This window comes from Lagenorhynchus albirostris, chromosome 14, assembly GCF_949774975.1.
Source record: "Lagenorhynchus albirostris chromosome 14, mLagAlb1.1, whole genome shotgun sequence".
Lineage (NCBI taxonomy): Eukaryota > Metazoa > Chordata > Mammalia > Artiodactyla > Delphinidae > Lagenorhynchus > Lagenorhynchus albirostris.
In genome coordinates, this window is record NC_083108.1 from 39,274,931 (window position 1) to 39,302,150 (window position 27,220).

General features: G+C 39.3%; 1 protein-coding gene across 22 annotated transcripts in view; it reads right to left on the reverse strand.

Moving 5' to 3' along the window:
• The window catches only part of DTNA (dystrobrevin alpha), a 396,589-nt gene that overhangs the window by 120,369 nt on the left and 249,000 nt on the right, over positions 1–27,220 (reverse strand). For all 22 annotated transcript variants that reach the window (XM_060121882.1, XM_060121881.1, XM_060121878.1 and 19 more), the window contains one exon: positions 11,508–11,575. In XM_060121882.1, coding sequence (XP_059977865.1) covers positions 11,508–11,574 — 67 coding nt within the window. In that variant the 5' untranslated portion in view covers position 11,575. The remainder of the gene's footprint in view (positions 1–11,507; positions 11,576–27,220) is intronic.

Consider the following 27,220-nt stretch of genomic DNA (forward strand, 5'->3'; position numbering starts at 1 on the left):
CCATTTACCCACCTTGTTTAAAATAAATTTGTCTCTGGCCCAATAAACCACGGACTTAGTTCAGTTTGACATGTGTGGTCTCTTCTTGAAAGTCTATAAATTCATAGCCTACCTTGAGAGTAGTCTCATGTCTTATTTGTCCAAGTCGTTGCCTAAAATCTAAGACCTGACCAGGTCCACAGAGTCTTCCAGAATACAACTGGAGGCTGTCCTCCAAGTTGATGAATCCATTACTTATTCCTCCAGACATGGTCACAACATGGTTACAATCCCTACCTAATTGTACGAAGATCCACCTCATGTTTTTCCAACACATGCACAATCTAAGAGACTTTTGTTAGTATCTTGCTGAAATTAAGGTTCATTTTTATCCTATGGTATTTTCCTGAGCTAGCAGTCTAGTAACCTTATTAAAAAGGGAAATTAGCTGACTTAATTCATTTATAAAAAAGATGGAATTTGGATAAATGAATAAGGAAATGAGGTCAATAGAGTAATCCTTATTCTTAGCATGTTGAAATGTCTAGGATTACCACTATATTTTGTCCATGTTCTGAAAAAAAATCCATTTTATCTTGAAACCTACAACAAATTCACACTCTATACTCTCAAGAAACTAATTCTTCCTTTTTAATAAAAAAACAGTACAGCACTTCCCTAGTTTTTTGCAATGTCCTTTTAATTATTTCTCAAATTTATAGTGTCTTTTCCATTATTATTATATCACTGGGCTATAATTCTTTAAAACATGGAGACTTGACTCATCTAAATAATATCTTAGATTAGATTTGTTTTATAATTATATGGTGGGGGCTGGGGGTAAATAATTAAGGGTAGAGATGAATAGTATTTTCTCTACTTCTGTATATATTTAAAACTTTGCATAAGAAAAATTTAAAGATAATTCATTTAAGGCAAGTTGATGCTCTTGCAACATCTCCTCAAACCTCTCACACTCAGGTCATAGCTGGAAAAAAATGATAGAGAGGAAAGCAAAGATGCAAGTTCAGAAATTCTGACTGATCACATTGTTACCTTCTGCAAATCCTGTTTTTCCTTTCTTTAGCTCTTCTTTTCAAGATTTTTTCTCCTCCCTCTGTCCCTTCCTTCCTCCTGCCTTCTTTCATTCCTTCCACCCACCCATCCATCCATCCAGCCAGCCAGCCAGCCAACCAACCAACCTGTATTATCTAATTTTTGGCTTTAGCTTCATTCATTACACTTTGAACAGTTTCACACAATTCATATGTTTTGCCTTATATGTTTTCATAGCTCATTTATAAAACCTTTTATAAAATCATTCAGATTCTTAAATTTCTTACTCATTTTTCAAACTCACCCAACAAATATTTACAGAATAAAGATGAAGCCTATGAACTCCATGTCTAAACTCTTTTTCATGCTTGATGATTGACTGGATGTGTGTGTGTGTGTATGTGTGTGTGAGAGAGAGACAGAAAGAGAGAAAGAGAGTGAGAGAGAGCAGGCAAAGGAGTTTTGGGGTCAAAAATAATGTTCAACTTTCTATCTTAGACAACGCAGTGGGATGGGTTGGCCCTCATTGAGCTAAGGTACCAACAAGGGGGAACAGGTCTGTAGGTGTGGGAAGATGAAGGTTTTAGTTTTGGGCTTACAGAGTTTGAGTTGCTTGTGGGGTGTCCGAGTGGAGATATCCAGTGTCAGTTGGATATTTGGATATGGAACTCCTTAATATGGACTATATTCCAGGAATTATTAATAAACATATAAAATGTACCAATGTGCCTTAATTGAGCCAGGACTGGGAATATTTCCCAAGAGGAGACTGTGTGCACAAGTAGGGCTATTCCACATTCTAGATAACAAAATGAGGCACAAATTTGGGGTTAGAAACTTCCTCCCCACTTCTGAACAACGCCCTTGGTAGCTGTTCAAGGACTGTGTGGCTTTGGAAATACTGGAAAGTGGCAGCATTGGTGGGACATTGCTTTGTTATGATGGGGAGTTAATGGAGCTAATGGTGAGCCTATCTCAAGGTGCTTCATCAGCAGAAGATTTGACAGTGAGAAGCCAAGTCTGGAAGGGACACTGACTTTACATGCTGACTATTCTGGATAAGCTGGTTCCTGAGAACATGGGGTGCGGTTTTGAAGGACACCTTGAACACTTGAGAGCCATAACAATAACGGTGAAGCCTTGAGAGAAAGTCAAACTGTATAGGGAGAGAAGTGGTCAAGAACAAAACTTTGGTTAAAATCTGACTTCAGGGTGTCTGGAGGCTACTAAGAGACAGAAAAAGAGAAGTAGAGTGGTCAGAAAAAATAGGAGACCGGACTACAATGGTGACATAAGGAAGAATTTCCAGAATGGTGACCCATGGTGTTGACATCCCCAAAGTGCTGAAGAGCACAAGAAATGAAGATGAAAGTGAAAATAGTCACTGTATCCACCATGGCTCATGGGAGTGGGATCATTAACGTCGTTTCCTTGAATTTTTGAAATCAGTTTTCCTAAAACTCATAGTGTGCATTGCAAAATCACGCTTCAGGTGCCATTCCAACTACACACATGCTGACTGCTGTCAATATTCTGAAGAAGGACGGTCTGCCTTTGAACCACTCAACAGTGTTTGTTGAGCACCTCCATTTGCCTCCCTTTGGTTTCTGGTCCCTCCTCCACTCAGAGCCCACTGGTATCACTCTGCTTTCTCCCCAGGACCTTCCTCATCTTGTTAGGCAGCCTTCCATGTTCTGAAAGAGTGTTTTCCAATCATTTCCCTCCCATTAAAACCTACTTATCCTGTGCTCTGAGGCTTTTAAACCAACACTGATTCAGCATCTAAGCTGGATGGGTTTGAAGGGAAAGGTTCAGCGTCCATCCCTAAGGAGAAGTTCATGTGAATGAGTGACACAGAAAACTTTCCTTTGTAAATTCTTTGCAAGTAAGTGTCATACAAAGCAGAGTAAATGTGCTCTCAGAGCAGAAAAACAGAGAAGAAAGGGAGCTTGATTCCGAGAACAAACAATTTATTCTGCTAAAAACCAGTTGGATGAAATTATTTGACCTGATAAACTTACTTGATGGCTGAAAAGGCCAAGGTGAGAATGACATTTACATTTAACTGAAAACTACTTTTCAGTTTTAATCTAAGGTACTAAGCAAACTGATAATTAGAGCATTATACTGAGGGGAAATTTTGGTTTAGGGCAACTTACACAAAATTGCTTTTAATCAAAGTATGTGGGCACACAGTTTTTTTGGTTTTTTTTTTTTGGTTTAGTTTTATTTTTTGGCTTATTTGTGTGTCCATGCTACTCCTAACTTTGTTTCTTTGCCTTTTTGTTTTTGTTTCTTCTGCTTGCGGTTATGAGCTCCCAGTAGATGTTTAACACATGTATGTGTCACAGTCACCTGAATTTGCCAAAACTTCTTATCAATTGTTCTTCTTATCAATTGTTACCTGAGGGCAGACAGCAGAAGCACGAAGAACTACAATCCTGCAGCATGTGGAATAAAATCACAATCAAAGAAAGACAGACAAGATGAAAAGGCAGAGGGCTATGTACCAGATGAAGGAACAAGATAAAACTCCAGAAAAACAACTAAATGAAACTGAGATAGGTAATCTTCCAGAAAGAGATTTCAGAATAATGATAGTGAAGATGATCCAGGACCTAGGAAAAAGAATGCAGGCAAAGATAGAGAAGATGCAAGAAATGTTTAACAAAGATCTAGGAGAATTAAAGAACAAACAAACAGAGATGAACAATACAATATCTGAAAAGAAAAATACACTAGAAGGAATCAATAGCAGAGTAACTGAGGCAGAAGAACGGATAAGTGTCCTGGTAGACAGAATGGTGGAATTCACTGCTGTGGAACAGAATAAAGAAAAATAATGAAAAGAAATGAAGACAGCCTAAGAGACCTCTGGGACAACATCAAACACAACATCATTCGCGTTATAGGGGTCCCAGAAGGAGAAGAGAGAGAGAAAGGACCAGCGAAAATATTTGAAGAGATTATAGTTGAAAACTTCCCTAACATGGGAAAGGAAATAGCCACCCAAGTCCAGGAAGCGCAGAGAGTCCCATACAGGATAAACCCAAGGAGAAACACACTGAGACACATAATACTCAAACTGGCAAAAATTAAAGACAAAGAAAAATTATTGAAAGCAGCAAGGGAAAAATGATAAATAACATACAAGAGAACTCCCATAAGGTTAACAGCTGATTTCTCTACAAGCCAGAAGGGAGTGGCATGATATACTTAAAGTGATGGAAGAGAAGAACGTACAACTAAGATTACTCTACCTGGCAAGGATCTCATTCAGATTCGAGAGAGAAATCAAAAGCTTTACAGACAAGCAAAAGCTAAGAGAATTCAGCACCACCAAACCAGCTCTACAACTAAAGGAACTTCTCTAAGTGGGAAACACAAGAGAAGAAAAGGACCTACAAAAACAAACCCAAAACAATTAAGAAAATGGTAATAGGAACAAACATATCGGTAATTACCTTAAACATGAATGGATTAAATGCTCCAACCAAAAGACATAGGTTTGCTGAATGGATGCAAAAACAAGACCCATATATATGCTGTCTACAAGAGACCCACTTCAGACCTAGGGACACATACCGACTGAAAGTGAGGGAATGGATAAAGATATTCTATGCAAGTGGAAATCAAAAGACAGCTGGAGTAGCATTACTCATATCAGATAAAGTATATTTTAAAATAAAGAATGTTACAAGAGGTAAGGAAGGACACTACATAATGATCAAGGGATCAATCCGAGAAGAAGATATAACAATTATAAAATATATGCACTCAACATAGGAGCACCTCAATACATAAGGCAACTGCTAACAGCTCTAAAAGAGGAAATCGACAGTAACACAATAATAGTGGGGGACCTTAACACTTCACTTACACCAATGGATAGATCATCCAACAGAAAATTAATAAGGAAACACAAGCTTTAAAGGACAAAATAGACCAGATAGATTTAATTGATATCTATAGGATATCCCATCCCAAAACAGCAGATTATACTTTCTTCTCAAGTGCACACAGAACATTCTCCAGGATAGATCATATCTAGGGTCACAAATCAAGCCTCAGTAAAGTTAAGAAAATTGAAATCATATGAAGCGTCTTTTCTGACCACAATGCTATGAGATTAGAAATCAATTACAGGGAAAAAAACGTAAAAAAGACAAACAAATGGAGGCTAAACAATACATTACTAAATAACCAAGAGATCACAGAAGAAATCAAAGAGGAAATCAGAAAATACCTAGAGACAAATGACAATGAAAAGACGATGATCCAAAACCTATGAGATGCAGCAAAAGCAGTTCTAAGAGGGAAGTTTATAGCTATACAAGCCTACCCCAAGAAACAAGAAAAATCTCAAATAAACAATCTAACGTTACACCTAAAGGAACTAGAGAAAGAAGAACAAACAAAACCCAAAGTTAGCAGAAGGAAAGAAATCATAAAGATCAGAGCAGAAATAAATGAAATAGAAACAAAGAAAACAATAGCAAAGATCAATAGAACTAAAAGCTGGTTCCTTGAGAAGATAAACACAATTGATAAACCATTAGCCAGACTGATCAAGAAAAAGAGGGAGAGGACTCAAATCATTAAAATTAGAAATGAAAAGGGAGAAGTTACAATGGACACTGCAGAAATACAAAGCATCTTAAGAGACTACTACAAGCAATACTATGCCAATAAAAGGGACAACCTGGAAGAAATGGACAAATTCTTACAAAGGTATAACCTTCCATGACTGGACCAGGAAGAAATAGAAAATATGAACAGACCAATCACAAGTAAGGAAATTGAAACTGTGATTAAAAATCTTCCTACAAACAAAAGTCCAGGACCAGATAGCTTCACAGGTGAATTCTATCAAACACTTAAAGAAGAGCTAACACCCATCCTTCTCAAACTCTTCCAAAAAACTGCAGGGGAAGGAACACTCCCAAACTCATTCTATGAGGTCACTATCACCCTGATACCAAAACCAGACAAAGATACTACAAAAAAAGAAAATTACAGACCAATATCACTGATGAATACAGATAAAAAAATCCTCAACAAAATACAAGCAAACAGAATCCAACAACACATTAAAAGGATCATACACCAGGATCAAGTGGGATTTATCCCAGCGATGCAAGGATTCTTCAATATATGCAAATCAATCAATGTGATACACCATATTAACAAACTGAATTAAAAACCACATGATCATCTCGATAGATGCAGAAAAGGCTTTTGTCAAAATTCAACACCCATTTATGACAAAAACTCTCCAGAAAGTGGCATAGAGGGAACCTACCTCAACATAATAAAGGCTATATATTACAAACCCACAGCAAACATCATTCTCAATGGTGAAAAACTGAAACTATTTCCTCTAAGATCAGGAACAAGACAAGGATGTCCACTCTCACCACTATTATTCAACATAGTTTTGAAAGTCCTAGCCACAGCAATCAGAGAAGAAAAAGAAATAAAAGGAATACAAATTGGAAAAGAAGAAGTAAAACTGTCACTGTTTGCAGATGACATGATACTATACATAGAGAATCCTAAAGATGCCACCAGAAAACTACTACAGCTAATCAATGAATTTGGTAATGTAGCAGGATACAAAACTAATGCACAGAAATCTCTTGCATTCCTATACACTAATGATGAATAATCTGAAAAGGACATTAAGGAAACACTCCCATTTACCTTTGCAACAAAAATAATAAAATACCTAGGAATAAACCTACCCAGGGAGACAAAAGACCTGTATGCAAAAAACTATAAGACACTGATGAAAGAAATTAAAGATGATACCAACAGATGGAGACATATACCATATTCTTGGATTGGAAGAATCAATATTGTGAAAATGACTCTACTACCCAAAGCAATCTACAGATTCAGTGCAATCCCTATCAAATTATCAATGGCATTTTCTACAGAACTAGAACAGAAAATCTTAAAATTTATATGAAGACACAAAAGACCCTGAATAGCCAAAGCAGTGTTGAGGGAAAAAAACGGAGCTGGAGGAATCAGACTCCCTGACTTCAGACTATATTACAAAGCGTAATCAAGACAATATGGTACTGGCACCAAAACAGAAATATAGATCAATGGAACAGGATAGAAAGCCCAGAGATAAACCCATGCTCCTATGGTCAACTAATCTATGACAAAGGAGGCAAGGATATACAATGGAGAAAAGACAGTCTCTTCAATAAGTGGTGCTGGGAAAGCTGGACAGCTACATGTAAAAGAATGAAATTAGAACACTCCTTAACACCATACACAAAAATAAACTCAAAATGGATTAGAGACCTAAATGTAATACTGGGCACTATAAAACTCTTAGAGGAAAACATAGGAAGAACACTCTTTGACATAAATCACAGCAAGATATTTTTTGATCCATCTCCTAGAGTAATGGAAATAAAAACACAAATAAACAAATGGGACCTAATGAAACTTCAAAGCTTTTGCACAGCAAAGGAAACCATAAACAAGATGAAAAGACAACCCACAGAATGGGCAAAAATATTTGCAGATGAATCAACAGACAAAGGATTAATCTCCAAAATACATAAACACCTCATGCAGCTCAATATTAAAAAAACAAACAACCCAATCCAAAAATGGGCAGAAGACCTAAATAGACATTTCTCCAAAGAAGACATACAGATCGCCAAGAGGCACATGAAAAGCTGCTCAGCATCATTAATTATTAGAGAATGCAAATCAAAACTACAATGAAGTATCACCTCACACCAGTTAGAATGGTATCATCAGAAAATCTACAAACAATAAATTCTGGAGAGGGTGTGGAGAAAAGGGAACCCTCTTGCACTGTTGGTGGGAATGTAAATTGATACAGCCACTATGGAGAACAGTATGGAGGTTCCTTAAAAAACTAAAAATAGAATTACCATATGACCCAGCAATCCCACTACTGGGCATATACCCAGAGAAAACCATAATTCAAAAAGATACATGCACCCCAATGTTCACTGCAGCACTATTTGCAATAGCCAGGTCATGGAAGCAACCTAAATGCCCATCGACAGATGAATGGATAAAGAAGATGTAGTACATATATACAATGGAATATTACTCAGCCATAAAAAGGAATGAAATTCGGTCATTTGTAGAAACGTGGATGCATCTAGAGACTGTCATACAGAGTGAAGTAAGTCAGAAAGAGAAAAACAAATATCGTATATTAACGCATATATGTGGAACCTAGAAAATGGTAGAGATGAAACGGTTTTCAGGGCAGAAATTGAGACACAAATGTAGAGAACAAACGTATGGACACCAAGGGGGAAAAGTGGCGGGAGTGGGGTGGTGGTGTGATGAATTGGGAGATTGGGATTGACATGTATACACTGATTTGTATAAAACTGATGACTGATAAGAACCTGCTGTCTATAAAAAAAATTAAATTAAATTAAAAAAAATCGTCACCCTGTTTTCTGTGTTCTCTGCTCTTTCGCTTTTGTAAGGTTCCCCTCAGCTTGACTAACCTTTAGACAGGTTTCTTCCTGACTCTAGGTCTTTGATCTCCCTTTTCTTAGAGCACTTACTTTTCTACAAAACTTTCCTTTGTAAATTCTTTGTCTGCCCCTTTAAAGAGGTAAACCTCCCAGACTTTTGCCAGTTTTACAACCCAGGAATATCTTTCTCAAGGACTGGGAGCCATTCTTTGGAAATGAAATCATTGAAGGAGATCTCTAGTCTCTGTGGGAGGGTAGGAGCCTAACTTCCTCATTGTGACAATGAGTAAACACAGTTGACCAACTTCCCCTCTGGTATCCTCCAGTACTTCTGCTCTAGCTCACCCCAGTGCTTAGAAACCCTCCTGTCTTTGGTTCCGGCAGAGCTGAGTTCCATCTCTCTCCCCTCTCACAATAGTATTGAAAGAAGTCTTCCCTGCCTTCTTAACTGCTTTTTTTTTTTCCTGTGACATTTGCAATTTCCAAAACCAAGAAACTCTTCAGCACTTTCCTTTCATGTTTAAAAAGAACTACTTCTAGGTAATTCTTAGCTGACCAGATTTACAAGTTCTACCTTCTTTTTCAGCTCCCTGTCTAGACATCATAGATTCCTGGAAGAAGTTACTTTCTAAGTTTCGATGTCAGTCTTCTCTGATAATAGTTTCCTGGTTTTCTTTGGTGTCCTGCTGATAGAACTGGGGTAACCCATATATTTTTCAAATATTTAACACATTCTCAATGAGATTATATTTCTCTTTTGTCTGACAGACTATCAAAATCAATTTCTCCTGTTGAAATCAGCCAACTGCTTTATCTGGCAGAATCCCACTTACTGTGGACGTGTGTCCTATTTAGTGTTAATCTGAACACGATGCTCACTAATGAATTGTTAAGGTCAGATGTGTTTACTTGCTTTTGAAGAGACGAAGAACGGAAGAAAGATACATATCTGTGTGGCTTGCTTAACTATTTTGATCACTAATCAGGAGAACTCAAAATGATTTAATAAACTGTATGACCTCCCTGAGAAGCTTCTATGAAAAGGTTAAGTTACAATTTGGGAAATGAATGCACAATTTTCCTAAGTCTCTCTCATTTGAAAAATTTAGAGCTTTTCTGTTTCTATGGCTATAAAACTCATGTTGATCTTTCTTTGAGTTGGACAACTTTTTTTTTTTTTTGCGGTACGCGGGCCTCTCACTGTTGTGGCCTCTCCTGTTGCGGAGCACAGGCTCCGGATGCGCAGGCTCATCGACCATGGCTCACGGGCCCAGCCGCTCCACGGCACGTGGGATCCTCCCAGACCGGGGCACGAACCCGTGTCCCCTGCATCGGCAGGCGGACCCCCAACCACTGCGCCACCAGGGAAGCCCTGAGTTGGACAACTTTAATTCAAAAGACATTTGTGACATATGTGTTTGTCTGTGCCAGACACTGCACCAGGTTTAGAAGGAGCTGGGATTATGTACTTAAATTCAGATAAATGTTATAAAATCATGACATAAGCACACTTTTAAAATTCTTACAGTCTGTTGGCTAATACGGTCTTTAATGTAACAATGATAAATTTAAAGATTTCCTCTAAGACTTTATTGCTTTTCTATGTTAAAAATTAATGTTTTTTTTCTTTTTCTGACAAAACACTGGTCCATGATATACAGAGCTCTTGCCTCTTCAGTCTAAGAATCTATGATACGAGAGGATACCTGTGCTGCTTTGGATTTTGTCTAGATGGCCAGGCAGTAACTAGGTTCCTTCCTCTGTCAGATTTGTATCAACAAAGGTCCCAGTTCCAGATGACTGGTCAGGCCAGAAGTGAGGCTACAGTATCAGACATGGAAATTGGAAGGTCATGGCTGAAACTGTCACAGGCACTTTAGACATGTTTCTAAAAGTGGAAAAAGCAAGGAGCATGATTGAGATTCTCCACATCAATTTTAATTTTCCTTCCTCTTTGTTAGTTCTAATGCTGTCTTGGTGCCTCCAGATTATTGGGAAATGATAAAGGAAAATGTGAATCTTATTGTCTGGGGCTTTCCTTTATCTGCTCTGACCCTCATTCTTGCCAATCCGTTTCAATCTTCAGTAGAAGCCTAATTTTGCCTCTTGGCTTCCCCGAGTAAAAGGCTTACGACTCACTTCTGCTCATCCTCATTCCTTCTGCAGGGAAGGAGAGATAAAAAGCCCATAAGAGAATCGTACTTTTTTCTTTATAACATTTAATTTGAGATGTGTGTTCTCCCCCCAATGTCAAGTTCTTCTTCCTTATGAATAAGAAAAATGGTCTAGAAGGAGATACTACCACCCAATTACTTACACAGCAACCTTGCATTTACATAAACCAACAATCTTTATTTAATAAGTTCTCCATTGGAGTCAGTAAATATAGTCTTGGTTTGGTTTTCCTTGCATAGCAGGTCACCTCCAAGCTCTTTTAAACCTTTGTTTTCCTTTTCACTTTTTAGAAACTAGTTTGTAGGACAGCTTGTCCCCCGTTGCATGAAGTTCAAATGACAGCTTATAGCTTGGTCTGGTAATCACGCCTGACTCCTCTTTCCCATATGAACATATGATATTGTTTTGTGGGTAAGACATTCAATGATTCATTTCAAAATTTTCATCTATTTCCTGCAATGTGCCAGACCCTGTGGTAGTACAGGGAAATGAACACAGACTTTGAAGTTTAGTGGATTGTATTAATGCCAACACTAAATAGTGTTTATTACGCATCTGTGTATGTATATATACATTCAGGTCCACGAACCTTTTTCTTTCATATAAGATATACAGTCTTAGTAACAAATTATGATGATTCACTGTCTAATTTAATTCTTACTCAAGGGGAGGCAAAAACGCCTAAACATACATTTTATGTAAAGACTTTAGGATTTTAGGGAAAAGTACAAATGTCATAAGGATTAAGTGGTTGTTTCCAGCCTTCCATGAGTATTCAAGGGTGTTCCTTCAAAGTTCCATACTTACTCATCTCTGCAAACAGCTGTCTTCTTTCTGCCATGGTATTTCCTCTTTTCCCACTATCTTCAATCATTCTATGAGAGAAAATGGTTACAATGTGTATTAGCCTCATGTTAATAAGGCAAACAGCCATTTCTACATAAACACACTTGCTATGGTCATGCCACAGATGTAGACACCAACTACTTAAAACTGTGTCTGTAAGAAGAATAGCTTTACTTTGACCAACTTAAATGGTTGTACATATTTTCCATATATAATATTGTAGTTGTGGAAGGGGGTGTAAAATTTTTATTTTCTAATGTACAAATAACTACAATAGCAGATCACCTTGTGCTATAATGGAATACAACCCTCTACCATCTGTTAGGTGATGCATTTCACATAGAGTTCCCCTTTCAATTTTGGGAATACCTATGAATAATATAGAGCAGATATTACAGATCCCATTCAAGAAATGATGAGATTGAGAGTCTCATGGACATAGTAAGGGAAATGGCATAGACTTGTGTACTCCAAGACCAGTCTGCTTTCCACTACATTCTGTTACAGCTTGTCCTGTGTGCACTCAAAACCTCAATTTAGAAGAAGGTCATTTCCTAAATGTTCATTTCTAATTTAAATGTTTGGAACCTGCAACTGTTTTTCTGTACATAATAATTTCAGGCAAAGTGGTTAGGTTTACCTAGCTCTACTTAATCATACTATCGTCTGCAACAGAACTACTTAAAAAATACTACGAAAACACCAACAGTTAAAATGGAGAATAAAAAAAAATTTTTTAATTAAAATTTGACTTAAGGAAAAAGAAAATAATGAGAAAGTTAATGGAAATGTTGTTTAGCCCGATAGAGGGTTTTGGGCTAAATATACATGTTTTATAGGTTGATGGAGTTGATTTTTTGTTATAGCAAATTAAGCTTTTAAAAACCAAGGTTTTCTCTCTCACACACACATATATACATACACTTATATACATATATATATGTTTTGATTCAGGCATGGTAAACAGAAGGCACAGTTGATCTTTTTGGCTTTCAATGAACCCTGTTCTTTTTCAAATATGAATTTTGCTCATGTTATTGTTATTATTTTTGCCTGGATTGCCCTCAGCCTATGAATGGATAAGTTGCAGTTATCCTTCAGGTCTCAGTTTAGCTGTATCTTCCTCTGAAATTTTCCTGCACTCTCTGTGATGGTTTGGTTACTGTCCTCTGAATGTCCACAGTCTGTTATGCCTCTTTCTCAGCGCTGAGCATTCACTTAACAAATGTTTATCGAGTGCCTTCTACACTCCAGGAACCAAACTAAGCTCTGGGTATACAACAGTGATGAAGTCACAGTTCCTGCCCTCAAGGCGCTTACACTCTAGTAGTGAGATACAGAAGCATAAAAGCAATGAAAACACAATGAGGCAACTACAGCCGTAGAAGTGTAAAGAAAGATATGTGAATGTGAGAGAGGTTGACTACCTGGGGGTAAATTTAAGGGAACTACAATCCTCCCTTGGTATCCACAGGGGATTGGTTCCAGCCTCTCCCCTGTTTCCCCAATACCAAAATCCTCACATGCTCAAGTCCCTTATATAAAACAGTGATGTACGGTTGGTCCCCTGGATCTGCCTTTGATGGGGAGTTGGTTGAGTCCTCAGTGTGGACCCCACAGATATGGAGGGCCCGTTGTGCTTGCAGAAGACTGCTCAAAAGATGATGACTCACTGGGGACTCAAAGAAGAAAATTGGTGGAGAAACAAAATGTGATGTCAGACAAACTGGTCAAATAGCCTCTCCAGTTGCTTCTATGAGTTAAGGATTATTTGCCTACTGCTAGGAAAGGAAAGAAGGGCATGGAACAGCCTTAGTTTACAGAGTTAAGAGCGTGTATCCATTCACAATGGGTGGTAATATAACCAAGGTCAGGCTTCAATAATAACTGGAAAAACACAGAGTTGTTAATGAAGCTTCCTCAACTTGGTAACGATGCAGTGCTGAACACAGTCCAATGCTTTCTTTTCATGAGATTTTTTTTTTTTTTTTTTTTTTTTTTTTTTTTTTGCGGTACGCGGGCCTCTCACTGTCGTGGCCTCTCCCGTTGTGGAGCACAGGCTCCGGACGCGCAGGCTCAGCGGCCATGGCTCACGGGCCCAGCCGCTCCACGGCATGTGGGATCCTCCCAGACCGGGGCACGAACCCGTGTCCCCTGCATCGGCAGGCGGACTCTCAACCACTGTGCCACCAGGGAAGCCCATTCCACCAGGGAAGCCCTTCATGAGATTTTAAATGTGTAGGTATGGTTGATATATATAGATCAGGAGAAAAACACACCCCTCCTGAATCACGTAACCCATCTCCTTTCCTCCAGAGGAAGTGGGCAGAAAATAATCTGACATTCACAAACTAGTCTGGGAAGAGCTTCCAATTTTTATTTCAAGAGCTCAGAAGTAGAGCTGAAGCAGTATAGAGATAGGGGATAGAAACAGGATATATTCCTGCATCTGTCTATATGTTGGACTGAGATGAGAAGAACCATTATAAATAAATCACAAAGGATGGCAGGCTGGAAAGCTATGATTGAAAATGTCAGGGAGCAGGGGAGTGGGAAGGGTAAGCTGGGACGAAGTGAGAGAATGACATGGACATATATACACTACCAAATATAAAATAGATAGCTAGTGGGAAGCAGCTGCATAGCACAGGGAGATCAGCTCGGTGCTTTGTGTCCACCTAGAGGGGTGGGATAGGGCGGGTGGGAGGGAGATGAAAGAGGGAGGAGATATGGGGATATATGTATACGTATAGCTGATTCACTTTGTTATAAAGCAGAAACTAACACACCACTGTACAGCAATTATACTCCAATAAAGATGTTAAAAAAAAAAAAGAAAGAAAATGTCAGGGAGGTAAAGACTGGCTTGTGAACTTGCAGAGTTACTGCCCTTACTACTCACTTGGTACTGTCTGTGACATCTCTTCTTTTAGTTAACTTTTTGTTTGTCTCTGTAAGGTTTTTAGGGGCAGTAACTGAAAATTTTAAATTCTTCACAGTGTCTAGCCAAATCCAGTCAACAGATACTATGTCCAGTTACTATTTACTGAACAAAAGAATAAAACAGAAGAAAAAGAGGAAAGAGAGAGAAAAGAAAAATAAGTTTTCTTCCCCCAAATGGACTTTCAATTATATTTTCAAAAACTGACTCATAGAAGAGTGAAATTCCAATTGTATTAGTTTCAGAGATTAATTATTTGAAATGAGAGAAACCAATTTATATTTTTAAAATAATCTGGAACCATGCATTTTACAGGAAAATCTTGTCTTATGAAACAGAGGTTGAAATACACGCAAACTATATTGATGTCACCTTTTGGTCTATTCATCACTGTTTCGGTTAATTAACTCATAAAAGAACAATCATTAGTTACACAATAGGTATTAATTCTAACTTCTAAGTAAAATGTATACCTTATGAGGAAAAGAAAGAAAAAGCTCAGTGGTGTAAAATAATGGAAATCCTGGAAAATGATTACGAATATATAAGGAAAAATAGCACACCTCTCATTTTCCCCCCAGAGTTTTCTGGGAAGCGGCGCTGTTAGATAAAATGGAGAACATTCATTTATTCCCCATCGATTGCAGTCATAATAGTAAAAATGGAGGCATGCCAGTTTTCAGCTTACACTGATTCCACAGAGGGACTCGTGGACACAGTGAGCTCATAAATCAAATAGGCAAAAAGCACCACTGTGGGCTCCTTAGTTTCCAATTTAACTCTGATCAGTGGGTCTTGGGATACACAATGCCTGACTATCTTCTCATCGTTTTAGAAAGAAAGAAGAGCAAAAATTTCAGTAGAGGAAGAAGAGCTTTACAGACAGCAACTTCGCTTCTGAAATTGTCAAGAAGCTTGACTTTTCATGAATTTCAGTATAAGGACAGCTGCCCAGAGTCATATGGAGGAGATGAAGGGGAAAATAACCCATCTATGATGATACTAATATCACAAGGTGCATGGCTCACCAACAGGCCTGATTTGGTCAGTGTCTGTTGCTCCTTCATGTAGATGAGATGCTTAACTTAGAGTTTTACCAGAAGATTGCAGAAATGTCAAAAGTATAAAAAGAACTAACAATGATAAATAAGGGGTGAGCCCCGTCAGATGTTTCTTTTACTAGCACTCAGTCCCACAGATTACACAGGGTGTGTATTGTTTTCACTTATGAGAATCCATCCTTTCATTCACTTAAGAAATATTTATAATATAGCTATAATTGGTCAGACCACTGTTAGCTTCTTGAGATCCAAAGATGAGTAAGACATGATCCTTGCCCTTAAGAAGCTCACAGTCCAGAAGGGGAAACAAATTATTCTAACAAATAATTATAATTTGGTGTGTACTGCTAGATATAGTAGTTTATATCTGGGAAGATTCAAAAGAGACATCAAAGAAAGGGTGACTCTGGAGCAGAGTTTTAAAGGATGAATAGGAATGTTCCAGATAGAAGAGGGTGGAGAGATGGCAATTATAGTTAGAAAGAATCACTAAAAAAAAGCATGGAGCTTGAGAAAGGGTATATGGTGCGTTTGGCAACTGGGAATAGTTCAGTATTGCTGAGTGCAGGTGAGAGGCGAACAGGCATCTGATCTACAAAGCCTTATTTGTCAAGTCTAGACAGTATAGGACTTTCCTACGGGAGGCTGGGTACCATCCAGGGTTTTAGCAGGGAATTGATGTACACAGATTTAGGTTTTGGCGAGATTGCTCCAGCATGTCGAGTGGAGAAAAGATTTGGGTAGGCAGGAGGGTAGGGGATAGAAACCCATGAGTAATGGAAGAGTCCAGTTAGCTGGATACTTCCGTGATTCAGGAGTGAAACTAATATGTCTTGTGCTAAAGGACTGACTTGAGAGAGATTTGGGACACATCTGATAGGACTTGGTGATTGGCAGGTCACGTGGAGAACAGCAGAGGAGAGGACCTCAGCTTTTGCTTGCCCGCAGCACTTCACATATATTAGAAAACATTCTGCTGAACTCATGACACAATGAGTTTGTAGGAGGTGAGGTTACCAAGTCACCCTTCTTCCAGCACAGTCATTAAAAGAGGCTGAAAGCTGGATAGGGAGGGCTCTACCTCTTAGCCCCTATATGGGGGAAGGGATGAAATAACAGAGTAGAACAGTGTGGGAACCAGCAAGAAATAAAGAATAAAATCCAAATGTGAGGCACAGAGTATTGGAAGAAAAGTGCATTTTATTTTGGCATAGTGAGAAGTTCCCACTGAAATATCACATCCTTCACGACACGTCTATAATCCAACATCATCAGTAATAAACAGACATTTGTATTACACATGATATATAAGACATTTTAAAGGTAGAAGCTTAAACGAATGGTGTCTTCCATTTGTATAACTTTCTGAAGATTATAAAATGCTTTTCCCTATAACCTGGTGAGGAAGTTGAAGAGATATTATTACTCTCAAATTCTAGCTGAAGAACTTGACACTAGGCAGGTGGTGGCTGCCCCCCAAAACAAAGTATTGTCTGTCAGGGCAGGAAATTGAATCCATTTTTTTTTCCCTTTAATTTTGAAATTCCTCAGCTAGTTTGGATTCTAATTGCCAGTAATCTTATTCCAGCTGCCACTGTCCAACGCAAATGAAGATTTTCTGAAACTGATAAACTGAAAAGAAGTTGACAGAAGTTCGTGATTAACAGTCCAAAAGGAGCCTAGAGAGGAAGGGTCCACATCACTCTCAAATGTCACTGAGAAATTCCTCTGAATGCTACTTCTTAATGGAATCCTCCCATTTTAAAACATCGTTGTACTGGAAATTATCATAGAGATTAAAATAATTCCCAGCGTCAGGATTTATGTAAACCCAGACACATATAAACACACCAACTCACACACTGATTCACACTCTCACATTTTAAATCCACAAAAGCCGACAATGTTTTTAGAAAAGTCTGGCTCTGCTTTGCTTCTGCTCCACTTTAGCGAACACAAGACTTGCAGATTTCATGTTTAGTGTGATAAGACTCTTCCCAGGCTTTATTTCCATCCATTTGCTCCAGGTGGATGACAGGAAGATGCAGGGTCTAGTCATCACTAACTGCTGTAATCCCCAAAGTTAATAAGTGCAATGAAGGCCATTTCAAGCTCCTTTCCTCCTTTAATTGATTTATTGGTGGCGTATAAATGCCTGTTTCCATTTCTGTTAATGAAAGAAGCCTCTAGTAGGACTTTCTCAGATTTACATTCTTGTTCTAATCTCTGGCAATATAATAAAAAAGTATTCAGAGCTCTTTCCTGAGGCAAAATATAATTGCATTTGCTTTTATCTCTTAGTCTTTTATCTAGATGAGCTCCTGAAAGTAGGAAAATATTGTCACTAAAATAAATGGCTATAATGGGGTTCTGGCTTTGCCTTTTACTTTGAACATCAACTTCTGCTTTTGGAACTTGAGTTTTGTTTTTGGGGGATGAAGGGCACAAGCTCACTATTTTAGTGTCACGACCAGCTGGACTTATTATCAGGGATTTGATCTTGCCTCAGAAGTGTCCACCATAGTGATTCTCAGCTGTGGCTGCCCATCACACCAACCTGGAGACTTTACAAAAAATACAAATACTACCTGGATCGACTGAATCTGGGGCTGAGGTAGAGCATTTGCACTTTAAAAATGAACCATAGGCACTCCTGATACCTACCCAGATTTGAACTAGAAATATGATGCCAGTTGAGTTTGATCATTGAACTTATTTGCACACCATTAGGTTGGAATTCTTACGTTGCTTTGTAATATGTTTCTCTAGCTTGTAAGACCCACTTTAAAACGTACTTTGAGCCCAGGGAGAAGATAATTAGTTCTTCAGGGAACATACATAGACATAAACAGATACGTACATTGATATGGGTACGTAATGAGGTAAACTTTAAGAAACAGAAAATGCCATTAAAAAGTGAGAAAACCATTTTTAGCTGGAAAGAACTACTATCAGTGGTACTTTCAAGTCAGGAAGGAACCTGCTGTTCTGGGGTCAGAGGGTACAAGATATTTAAGGTCATTTGGTTTTGTTTGACTTCATTTGGCTTGGTACGAGGCTAGGACTTCCAGTCAAGAGGAGCTGGCATCACCTATTAGTCAGGGTTTAAAGATTGCAGAACCGGGCTGGGAGCAACTTGGTATGGGAAAAGGGAGCCTTTTGGAAGGAAGATGATAAAAATTTGGACTCTGTCACGTGAGGTTCAAAGTTATTAGAAAGTCTCTGAAGGACTCGGGAGCCCTGCCTAAGAGCTTCATCAAAAGGACCTCAAAGATCCCTAGGGGAAACAACCACAGGGAGAGGGTCGTCTATACTGCTGCCTTTAGCACTGCACTAGGACCTAAGATTTTTTTAGAGAACATGTTTCGTCCAGTATGATGTGCCTTTGGGACAATGGTTGTGTATGTGCACCTGTATTTCTCAAGAGCGATAGTGTTATGTGTATAAGCCCACTTGGTCATGGGGGAACCGTGGCTGACCTTAACACTGGAGCAAGAGTCTTCACTGTTCTCCTGCTGAGATTGCCAAATTCTTAACTTTTGGGGGTCAGGTGTTTGTTAGGAAATGACTGCCTTCCGATAGTTTGGAACCTTCTCCATTCAGTGTGGGATATCGCTGTTCATAAACATAGGTCTGTTTCTTTTCCCTACATATCTAATAAATGAAAAATGAAAATTCCCCTCCCTCCATAATTACAAGATATTTTTTCATTAATCTTGCAATAATAACACCCCAAGTTTTTTTTTATGTATTTTAAAAAATTAATTTTTATTTTTGGCTGCATTGGGTCTTCATTGCTGCGCATGGGCTTTCTCTAGTTGCGGTGAGCGGGGCTTACCCTTTGTTGAGGTGCGTGGGCTTCTCACTGTGGTGGCTTCTCTTGTTGCAGAGCACAGGCTCTAGTACTGTGGGCTTCAGTAATTGTGGCACGTGGGCTCAGTAGTTGTGGCGCACGGGCTTAGCTGCTCTGCGGCATGTGGGATCTTCCCAGACCAGGGCTTGAACCCGTGTCCCTGCATTGGCAGGCGGATTCTCAACCAGGGAAGTCCAGACCCCAAGTTTTTGAGTTTTGGATTTTTAAGCCTGACTTATCTCATTATAGTGGAATTATACTGTATATTATATATATATATATATATATATAAAATATACAATAGTATATATAGTATATATTATTTTACTTGCATATGTAGAAATGTGTGTGTGTATATATATATATATATATATATATATACACACACACATTTATGTAAGGAAAATAATTTGGAAAAATTTAAAGATGCAGTTCAAAATTTTTTTCAAGTGACTGAGTTAATTTAACTTCTCAATGAAGAGGTATTAGGTGATTAAGCAATGCAATGCCATCCAGTCCATAATTTCTTTTAAGTTTTAGCCCCTTTCAATAATTTGATAAAAGATGTGGATCCTCACTCCACCAAAATGCTCATGCCCCTGGATACATAAATAAAGGAATTATAAGTGCTTGCATGGACTGGTTTAGGGGAAGAAAGCCAGGATTTAATGCGAATCAAAGGTAGCTTTACTTTATAGGGAACACTAACCATTAGTTAAAGGGAGCAGCCAATGGATGCCTCCACAGAGCAACTGCCCAGGGGAGAGGGCAAGAGGCTCGTGGTGGCCTCCTCAGGTGAGGAAAACATGAAAGAAATCAAGGTGGAGCCATGATGATGCGGAGAAGACAGTGATGAGCTCCTCAAGTGGTAGAAACCAAGGTGCCAGATATACAAAGTCAGTACTCAAGTGTCAGGTAGGAACTCGCATCTGGAAATGCAGAGTGCTTTAGGACATTACCGACATGACTCCTGGTGCTTGAAAGGATTCTAACTCACCTTTTGTTTTGGAAGATCTTAAAAAGAGTAGGAGAAAGAAATAGGTCCTCTCTTGTCCGTGTCTAATGTGCTGAGGCAACAAAACACAACTGGGGCTGCCACTGACCATGGGCTAGCTGTTATCTGGACTTCTAGGAGTGCGATTTCCATGAGGAGAATTGGGAAAAGGAAAGTGAGAATAAAAGTGTAGGGCAGAGCATTGAGCATCCAGAGGTAAGCCAGGGAGGCATGCATGCTTTAAATTTTCCATTTATTTTTTTCGGGTTAGGGAGTGCTGAGTTTGGAGAGGTGGGAAAGGGAGAGGCAGGTGAGTAAATTGTTTTCTGCGAGAGGACGAGAAAATCTGACTTTTTCTGGGAGAAGAAATAGTAATAGTTATAATAATAATAACTTCCACAATACTATATAAAACAATTAACTATTTTACAAAACAGCATACTAGGTACCAAACACTATGAAGGACACCATAATGTTGGTGTATTTACTCTTCCCATCTGATGTGGAAACTGAGCTTCAGAGAGATTAAGTAATTGCCCAGGTGATCAATTTAGAGCTTAAAACCAGACATCTCTGACCAGTGTACTAGAGTACACTGGGCTTCTTAAGAAAGACCAAAATGGAATTGTATGAAATAAGATTCAAGGGAACGGCTCTTTTTTTCCTGCGGGTAGTGGTGGTGGGATGTTGCCCACACATACACACACTGAAATGGACTAAAGCATAACTGAGGATATACATAGTGGATTCCAAGGGGAGCTGGGCAGGATGGAGTTAATGGGCTGTGCGATGACACGGTTTTGCTAAGGAAAGAGACTTGCGCATCATAAAATGCCTGTATCCTCTTCATCCCCCCATCGTTTGCTTCCATCTCTCCTCTTTTCATTTGATTCCCTCTTTCTCTGATCCAGACTTCCCTTCTTGCCCTTTCTTTTCCTTTCCTTAACTCTGCTCCTTTAATAACTTTCTGCATTTTTATGTGTATTAGGCAATATGATTCCCAGCAACAAAACAGACAGTTCTTAGCTTGAGAAAGAAAGACCAAGGCAGGAACAGTGGGAAAAGAAAACAAAGTTATATGGTGAATAAGTTCTAAGGATCTAATGTACAACATGGTGACTGTAGTTAATAACACTGTGTTTTAAACTTGAAATTTATTAAGAGAGTAGATCTTAAGTGTTTTTATCAAAAAAAAGTAAATATGTGAGGTGATGGATGTGTTAATTAACTTGATTGTGGGAGTCATTTCACAGTGTGAAATCATCATGCTGTGGGACTTCCCTGGTGGCGCAGTGGTTAAGAAGCCACCTACCAATGCAGGGGACATGGGTTCGAGCCCTGGTCTGGGAAGATCCCACATGCCTTGGAGCAACTAAGCCCGTGAGCCAAAAGTACTGAGCCTGCACTCTAGAGCCTGCGCGCCACAACTACTGAGGCCATGTGCCACAACTACTGAAGCCACCACAATGAGAAGCCTGTGCACTGCAACGAAGAGTGGCCCCCGCTCACCGCAACTAGAGAAAGCCCACGTGCAGCAACGAACACCCAATGCAGCCAAAGGTAAATAAATAGAGTAAATAAATTTATAAAAAAAACCTTCATGCTGTATACTTTATATATATTATAATTTTATTTGTCAATTATATCTCAATAAAGTTGGGGGGGGAAAGAAAGAAAAAACATTAGCTTTAAGGCCTTAAAAATACAAATTTCCTTGGGAGAATCAGAAAATTCACCTTAATTAATTTAGTTGCTTTCTTCTTAATGCTTGGTTGTGTATTAAGATAAACACAGTGAGGGGATGGCAATTTTGACTGACTGGGAAGAGGAAATAACCATGGCTCTTGGATGCTTTCTGGGGAGGTCAGGTTTGGATGATATACTTCAGAGGCTATATGAAAAAAACTTTCTTCTGAGATAAGGAAGGTGGGAGGGAAAATGGTAGGAGAGGGCTAAGATAGGTGGGAGAATGTCAATCTGACCATCATTATGTACATGTGGATTCAGAACCAATAACAAAGCATAAGAAGAAAACGGAGTTTCAAGTACAGTCCATAAGGAGTATGAACAGATCATAGGGAATGTTTACTAAGTTTAAGAATTCTCTTTCCTCCCTAGTCATTCTTCTAGATGTCTCTGAAAACTTATTTGTAGCAGAACAAAGTGTTTTTAAAGGGTAAGTCTCAAGAATTCTAAATGGCAGGAAGAACTATTTTGTTTTCATTTAAAATGAGAACTTAAGGGAACACACATTCAACAACTTTTCAATCTAGTTTAATGTGTCGGTAAAAAGTGGAACAGAGGCTAACCATGGGTTCATTGTTAATTAATTGATTTAATTAATGAATATCATGCTATTTTTTCCTTTCCTCACTCAAATTCTCTCAATGGAGACTATCTCAGGCTGATATAATATAAAACAACTCAGAAAACAGCAATGACATTGTAGGGACTTTGATGATTGCCATCCAATAAAAGCACAGCCAAGTATATGGGGTTAATGAAGGTTCAGGCCAACATTAAATAGGCCACATGGAGAAGAAGCAGACAGAGTGCAGGAACAGCCAAAAGTTATGGCTGCAAGATCCCCAGGAGCAAACAATGGCATTTTGAACACCAGGGTCCTTTCCCTGAGATGAGGCTTGACTGGTACGACAGGAGTACAGAATGGAAAGAGAAGAAACAGAGGCAGCCCTTATTTCTTGCTTCTGGATCTGCTTCTGTGAATTATAACGCTCTTAGTTATGTCTCTTCTGTTGAAGAGAATTTTATTTGAAATTAAGGAACATCTGCAAGAAATCTCTGTTTCTTGAGAAAGCCATGGCTCTAAGCTGGTAGTGGCCAAGAATCTCAGTGGGGAAGAATAGCTGGTGGGAAGGCGCCTTCTTTTTTGGCTGGAATCAGGCAGGGCCTCTGAATCATCTTGTTGAAGCAGAGGCATGAATGCCTGAGTTATGTAGCAGGAAGGGACTCTAAGATTCTTTCACTGATAATAATAACAATAATAGTCAACATTTATTAAGTGCCTACTATGTGTGGGTAGGCTCTGAACTTAGAATTTTCCATGAATTATCCGATTTATTTTTTATCGTAACTCTGAGATAGGTCATATTATACTACCCTGTTATTTATTTATTTATTTATTTATTTATTTATTTATGGCTGCATTGTGTCTTCTTTGCTGTGCGTGGGCTTTCTCTAGTTGCAGTGATCGGGGGCTATTCTTTGTTACGGTGGCGGGCTTCTCATTGTGGTGGCTTCTTTTGTTGCGGAGCACAGGCTCTAGGCACGTGGGCTTCAGTAGTTGCAGCACACAGGCTCAGTAGTTGTGGCTCGCAGGCTCTAGAGCACAGGCTCAGTAGTTGTAGTGCACGGGCTTAGTTGCTCCATGGCATGTGGGATCTTCCCGAACCAGGGCTCGAACCCGTGTCCCCTGCATTGGCAGGCAGATTCTTAACCACTGTGCCATCAGGGAAGTCCCTACCCTTTTTTATAGATGGGAAAAGCAAGGTTGGTGAGGTTGATAGAATAATGGCCCCTCAAGGATGCCCACATCCTAATCCCCAGAATTTGTGAATATGTTACTTTATGGCAAAAGGCACTTTGCAGATTTGATTAAGGATCTTGAGATGGGGAGGTTATCCTGCAATATCTGGGTGAGCTCAATGGAATTATGAGTCCTTTAAAGGAAAGGAGAGACACTTCGAAGACAGAGGAAAGGCCCACAAACCAAGGAATGTAGGCAGACTCTAGAAGCTAGAAAAGGCAAGGAAATGGTTTCTTCCTTTCCAGACAGGAAGTAACCTGCTGACATCTCGATTTTAGACAGTCAGACCCGTTTTGGACACCTGTGCCTCCAGAACTGTAAGGTAGTACACTTGTGCTGTTTCAATTAACCCAGTCAATTTGTGAAAATTTGTTACAGCAGCCATAAGGACCTAACACAGTTGAGAAAGATTAAAAAACTTCTACAAGGTCACGTTGCTGGTAGCCACAGACCAGGATTTGTACTTCAGGAATCTCTCTAGAGGCCATATACCCAGACACCATGCTGTTCCCCCTCCCTGTTCCACCTTAGACTCCACTAGTTCTGAAATATCATTTATTCATTTATTGAGCCCTACTTGTGTTAATTCCTAATTTTCATGATCTTTTTTAATCCTCAAGTCTGGAGGCATTATTATCCCCATTTTATAGATGAGGAAAGAGAGGCTTAGAGATTTTTTTTTTTTTGCGGTACGCGGGCCTCTCACTGTTGTGGCCTCTCCCGTTGCGGAGCACAGGCTCCGGGACGCGCAGGCTCCGCGGCCATGGCTCACGGGCCCAGCCGCTCCGCGGCATGTGGGATCTTCCTGGACCGGGGCACGAATCCGTGTCCCCTGCATCGGCAGGCGGACTCTCAACCACTGCGCCACCAGGGAAGCCCGGCTTAGAGATTTTGAAGAGCTGAAATTTAAACTTAGGTTTATCTGATTGACTTTCATTACTAGCTTTTAGTCTCTTCATCCTACTGCCACATCCTTTGGACCAAGATTTATTGAGCATTTGCTAAATGCCATCATAAAATACAAACTTAAATTTGCCCTCAGTAATTCCCGAACTCATCTAGATGGCTTACATAGGAGTCACTATATTAGCTACGTTCTAGGAATAGTCCACTCCAGAGGGTTAGTGGGGGAATCCATCGACACAAGCCCTTTCAATCTCAAGGGCTTCCTGATTGTAATTAACCAGGTTACACTCTGATCCCATCTATATTAATACATCGAATTAGCTCTGATTGCTTAATTAATACAGTCAAACGTAATAGAGGTAAATATTTTACTAAAGAATATTTTCAGATTATTAAAATACACAATCATACATAAGACTATCACAGTAGGAGAATCATTGGACCCCCCAATCTACCACTTATCAAAACTCACCTGGATGACAGAATACCCTGCTTATAACAGAATATTCTGAAACATGAAAGTAGCTAGTTAACCAAAGGCTGTGAAAATGAGATGCCTGCTACTGGGAACTTTATGATCCCCAAGTCAGTACCACAATGAATTACATTAACCTAATTAAAAGAGCACATCCTTTTATTACGTTATGTTATTCTTATGATAATATAAAGGACAAAGTGATATACAATATAATTATGTAGAAAACAGACCTGCCCAGAGAACCAGAAAACACAGTTAATTTTTGAATCATAATCCCCCAAGTTAGTGCTTGTAAAAGGAACAAATAAAACACACACACACACACGCACACACACACACACACACACACACACACACACACTGTGCTTCTCTGACTCACTATGCCCATACTTCAAAGTACCCCCCACTGCACAGACACAGCACTAGAAACAGTCAGTGATGCAAAGTAAGAACTGAACAAAACGTTTTTATCGAAATAGCATTAACACCACGGTGGACACACCTTTGAGGTTATAAACGTTACTCCTGGCATCACTGTGTCTACCCTGTGAATCTGTGAATACTGAAAGCAAGTGTTCCAGATTCACGCTTCAGTGTCTGCATTTATGGAAACAAGTCTCCCTGACCCTTGTGAGAACGTAGCAAAGGGTAATGAGCAGTGGGCTCAGTATCCTGGACTGAACAAGCAGTTCTTTTTGAACAAAGGCTCTTGCTGAAGGGCACTCAAGCCATTTCCTGATGTTCTGGGCACAGAGACCAGGCCCCACCATTTCACTGTCATTCAATGCACGGGGGCAGTGATGCATTTAAAAGCACCTTAGTGACTTCAAAGACTTAATGAACCTAAACTACTACCTGGAAATGATTAGGCACTGAGAGAAATAACTACTAAAAACTGTCCTTTTAAAAAGCTCCAAAAAGCTTTTGAAAGGGATTTTGGGACTTAGGAAGTTTACTACACGCGACCAACAGTATCCTTTGAGCTCACATAGCATAGAAATCCATCTCAGAGATGCTCCCTTCCAGCTGTGAGCTGTTACATTATTAGGCTTGAAACGTGCAGTGCATCAGTTCTGTCACTTAGACAGTTACATAAAGTCAGACCATTTCAAATAAAAGAAGTCAGAGCCTGCACAACATTTCAGGGGCAAACAAAAACAGTGTGGAAATCAAGGATTCAGACCAAGAAGTTCCTCCTTATGACTTTCCCATTTGCAATATATGTCTGTACCACTGTTTCTCCACTTTGTGGTGTCACTTGGTGAGAACAATGACAGTCAGTCAGAAGTCAAATGATAGTGGTCCAAGCCTGCACAGGGAAGTAGCAAAGTCAAAAATGTAAAATTCTTGGGTCCTGGTTAGAGATGCGTTTCAGCACAACTGCCTTCACAAGGTCATGACACTTTTTCTCTCTTCTGCTTTACAGATATACTTCTTTGAGCCAGTCCCTTGAGTGTAAAAACCCTCTAGAGAACGCCTATCAAGAAATGAATAGGGGGTGTTATGGAAGGGAGGGGGAATGAAGGACGAGAACCTCAAAGTTCACAAGTGAGTGTCACAGAAGTCCTTCCAAGCCATCAAGTCATTGCCCTGTGGCTCCATTTGTCTGAAAATGTTTTGAAATTGAGTTATTGTTTCCTAAGGTCCATTCATAGTCTGCAAAGTAGCCAAGCCAATGAGACCTTGAAATGACAGAGCTTTTTCAAGTTTGATGTGCCTTTATTCATCCAAACTTTAGGATTATGCCAGTATTTTATGGAGGCATGTAGAGGGAAGACTCTTTGTGATGGTGACCAATAAAAAGAGAACTGAACCTCTCACCTCCAAACAGAAAGGAAAAAATTAACGGTCATTTTTAGTTTTTAAATATGTCACTTAGAAGTATGAAAACATG